Source organism: Austrofundulus limnaeus, unplaced genomic scaffold (assembly GCF_001266775.1).
Source record: "Austrofundulus limnaeus strain Quisiro unplaced genomic scaffold, Austrofundulus_limnaeus-1.0 Scaffold38, whole genome shotgun sequence".
In the NCBI taxonomy this organism is placed as follows: domain Eukaryota; kingdom Metazoa; phylum Chordata; class Actinopteri; order Cyprinodontiformes; family Rivulidae; genus Austrofundulus; species Austrofundulus limnaeus.
This window is the reverse complement of record NW_013952440.1, coordinates 272,089-275,891: the sequence shown is the minus strand read 5'-3', so window position 1 is coordinate 275,891 and position 3,803 is coordinate 272,089. Positions and strand designations below refer to the sequence as shown.

The following is a 3,803-nucleotide window of genomic DNA, read 5'->3' as shown; positions in this document are numbered from 1 at the left end:
CACACACACACACACACACACACACACACACACACACACACACACACACACAAATAAGCGCTGCTGCAGAAAAAAAATTGCACAACAAACAAGCCATTTCCTCCTCATCGGCCGCTCCGTCACCTCACTCGAGGGGCTTCATGAAGGAAATATTTCAAGATGAATCAAAGTCATTTTTGACAGATCGTCACGAGTGATCCAGACCTGTCTCAGCCCACCCCCCGGGCCTTCAAGGGCCCACCTCCACAGTAATCAAAGTGAAAAAGGTTGGCCTCCGAACTGGCCAGCGGCTAATGTTTACCTCCAAAACACCAGCATGAAGATCGTCAAGCGTGTGATGGAAAATTCACCTTTGTGCTGAAGAAAAACATAACTTTACAACGAGATGAAAACATCCTCCTAAAGGACAGGAGCGCAGCACCCAGAGCAAGCATCTGCTAAATAAACACACCTAAAGTGACGGATCATATCTTTAAAAGTGGGGGTCTGTGGAAACGTTTGAAACGGTCAATATCTTACCTGTTGTAGATACACATGATAGAGAGTTATGGTCACGTGCATGAAAGTGTGAGAGAGAAGGGAGTGTGGGAGTCAGTATTTATCAGGTCCTGGATGACTGAGAATTCACACTAACCAGAAGCAAACATTACGCTGATTTAAATAATAATAATAATAATAACAGGTTTGAACGTGACCAGGCTTTCCTGCTTCCAGCTTTTTGTACAGCATTTGTCTCCAGTTTGTGTCCTTGACTAACCCCTTGTACTTTTTGTAATTGTGTAACACTTTCCCACTTYCACTCATCCTGCAGGACAATATTTAAAGAGTTCAGTCCGGCTCTAAAACATCTATCATATATTATATATCACCTGGTGATTTATGAAGATGAAGAAGCAATTTAACAGCAAGGCAGATGAGGCCCAGTCCCACAATGAATCCACCATCATGCAGCACATCAGAGCCATAAAAATAGCTGCAATTCACCTTGATTAAAAGCAATGCAGATTTCAAAATAAAGCTACAAAGTCTCAAACAGGAAGCATTATTTTTGTACCATCTGAAACCAGACAGCTAGGATCCGCAGAGCAGCTGATGACTGCGCATAAAGCCCTGCAGAGCTGCAGAGCTGCAGAAACACTCAGCATCAAAGAGGCTTTTTTTTATATCAAGCAGCAGAAACTCGTTCCTGCATTCGTCCAAATGCTTTTTTTTACACGAGATATTTTAAGGCTGCGGCGCGTGACGCACTTAAAACGCGTTTGACCGTGAAACAATAAACATACAGCCGCTTACCTGAAACCAAAGATTAATTCAGTTCTTCTTTGTTGTCTTTTTGTTTTTTAAAAAGCGAGCTCCGTCCAGTTTACAGTGCGCGTCGCCTGCGAGCTGCAGAGTCTGACCTTGTTTACACAGCAGACTGACATTCGGCGGCTGCTCGAGTCGGGACACTTCGGCTTTCTCCGTCGGTGACGTRGGGAAGCTGCGACGGTAGTGTTGCGCTTTTAGGAAAAAGTGACTAAAATATACTAAACTAAGAAAAAAACACAGTAATAATTATTCAGTTGAAGAGGAATTAATACTATTCAACTACAGTTTATAAACACAACATCATAGTCTACATTCCTGCAAGCTTAAAACATCTTTTAAAATGGCGTTCTCATCAATTAAGGTAATGATGACTAATCAATATCGTACCTGCTGTAGATAATTTATTGAACAACCACAGCTTGTGAAAGTTTCAGCCATGTAACAATTTTCTCCTTTTTGCAAAAGTCCTCAGGAGGACAAGAATTAAATAAAGTGAGTGAAATAATGTTTAGAGTTGTGTTTCATTTTCTTCAAACCTGTGATTTGCAAAAATGTCTACAAATTTAGATAAAGATGATCAAATACAAATATCTGTGTTGATGATTTATGATTACTTGTAACATTAGATACGAGATTTATTTTAGCTGTAAAACAAAGACTAAAATCAATGTGGACTATTTAGTTTTTACACATTTTAAATATATGTATTGTTAGCTTAAGAACTAATGCTACGCGAACATTCAACCATTAACATTTTCACTTTCAAGCTGAGCCATTTCTACATTTTCCTGTAGGTGCTCTGGTTTCTTTTAAAAGGGCTGATCATCAGATAATGTCCAAGATTAACTTCAGGTTGAATTAGAGCTTGCACAGCCTTGCACTGGAAAACATGCGCCATCATTTATCTGGTATACTTTGCAGCGTTAATAAAATGGCTCCATCCATGTGACAATAGTAATAAAATAGTTATAAAACTTTATTACATATGCTTTTTAAAATAATCATAATGTCAATGATTGCTTTTCTTTAATAAATACAGTACAAAGCATAAAATTAGGAAGACATGATAAGCTCTGTGATGACTCAAAAAAGACAAAATCATATTTCAAAACATTTCATTAAATAATCAGAAGTCACTCAGTGAGGGAAAACAATCAACTGAGGCATTGTATTAAAATATATTGTGATTATTGTAGTGTGAGGTGATTTCTCCTTCATGAATTAAAATATATTAGCACAATTTTATTCTCATAGTGCCACAGCGTAAAAGAAAAACAAATCTCAGAATAAAAACAGGTTTTAGAAAAACAATGTGATCTTCAGCTCAGGAACAGCAGAACAAGAAGACGTCATCATAAACAAACTAATCCTCTTCATGGCTGGCGACAAAGTAAATAGTGGTTCATGTTTTAGGAAAGATTCAGTCATCATGCGTTCTTAACGATGTTCCAGGCACCTTCGTTCAGCTCATCTGTCCCACTTGTGAAAAGTTWTCCCAACATTCAGCGGTGTCCTCTTCAGTGCAGAGGATGCGGCTCCTCTTTGGTTTCTCCTCGGCTCACGATCAGTTTTTGAGGTATCTGAATTAAAATCTGTGCAGGATTTTGTTGAGAACATGAACGGATTTATTGCCTGAAAAAGGTTGTTCARTTTCCTTCGCATTCATCAGCCGGCTTGAGGCCTTCGCCTCACACAGCAGGTGGAACTGCGCCGCGGCTGTCAGAGGTGTTGGCGTCGGGTTGAACAATGGGTCCTGTGCCGGTGTGGAAACTCTGAGGAGGGGTGAGGTCCAGGCCAGGYGACAGGATGTCGTACGGCAGCTCCACAGACTGGCGAACACTCTCTTCGTACGTCGGTGGAGGCTGCGCAGAAAAACAAGAAGTCTCTTTAAACAGAGCGAGGTTCAAATAACAGAACCGGTTTTGTTTTTATAAGCTTTTAACTGCTTTTAACCTACAACACTTCGGAGACTTGAGTTGTTTTAAGGCAGTGGCAATCCACTTGTGTCTTTGGCCCCACTCAGTCTAGACGTCAGCTTGTCAGTCCAGTTAGAACTCCTGGGTTTTTAAGTTGCATTTTGGATCATCCTGATATCATGAGGAGTTCCAGAGATGTGCAGTGATTTGTCTTCCTAATCAGGATAATTCATTACTACTTGATCTGAATCCTATTTTTTAGTTTAATCTAACGAGGAATTTAATTTTTGATGTTGTTTTAAAGAAGAAAACCTCAAACAATATTTGGAAATAGGAAAGAAAAAAACTTTGCTAAAGGGAAAATATAAAAAATGTAAGACTTTACTATTGAGACCATCTGGTGACATTGGATTTGAAAAAATTAACATGTGGCTACAAGATTATAACTCATGGTCATGATTTAATTAATGAACGGCCACAAGGTAATTTTGAGCTGTGTCTCTTTGTGAGAGATACAGACATTTATGGAGTCAGATTATATATAAATATGCTGTTTTTGTGTTTGAGTATTTAAAGGTG

The 3,803-nt window shown here is 39.1% G+C and overlaps 1 protein-coding gene across 2 annotated transcripts in view; it reads right to left on the bottom strand.

Annotated features, from left to right (window-relative positions):
• Window positions 1–2,319: 2,319 nt before the first annotated feature.
• The window catches only part of si:ch73-364h19.1 (uncharacterized), a 12,167-nt gene continuing 10,683 nt past the window's right edge, over window positions 2,320–3,803 (bottom strand). For both annotated transcript variants that reach the window (XM_014006885.1, XM_014006884.1), the window contains exon 5: window positions 2,320–3,170. In XM_014006885.1, the coding sequence (XP_013862339.1) occupies window positions 2,997–3,170 (174 nt within the window). In that variant the 3' untranslated portion in view covers window positions 2,320–2,996. The remainder of the gene's footprint in view (window positions 3,171–3,803) is intronic.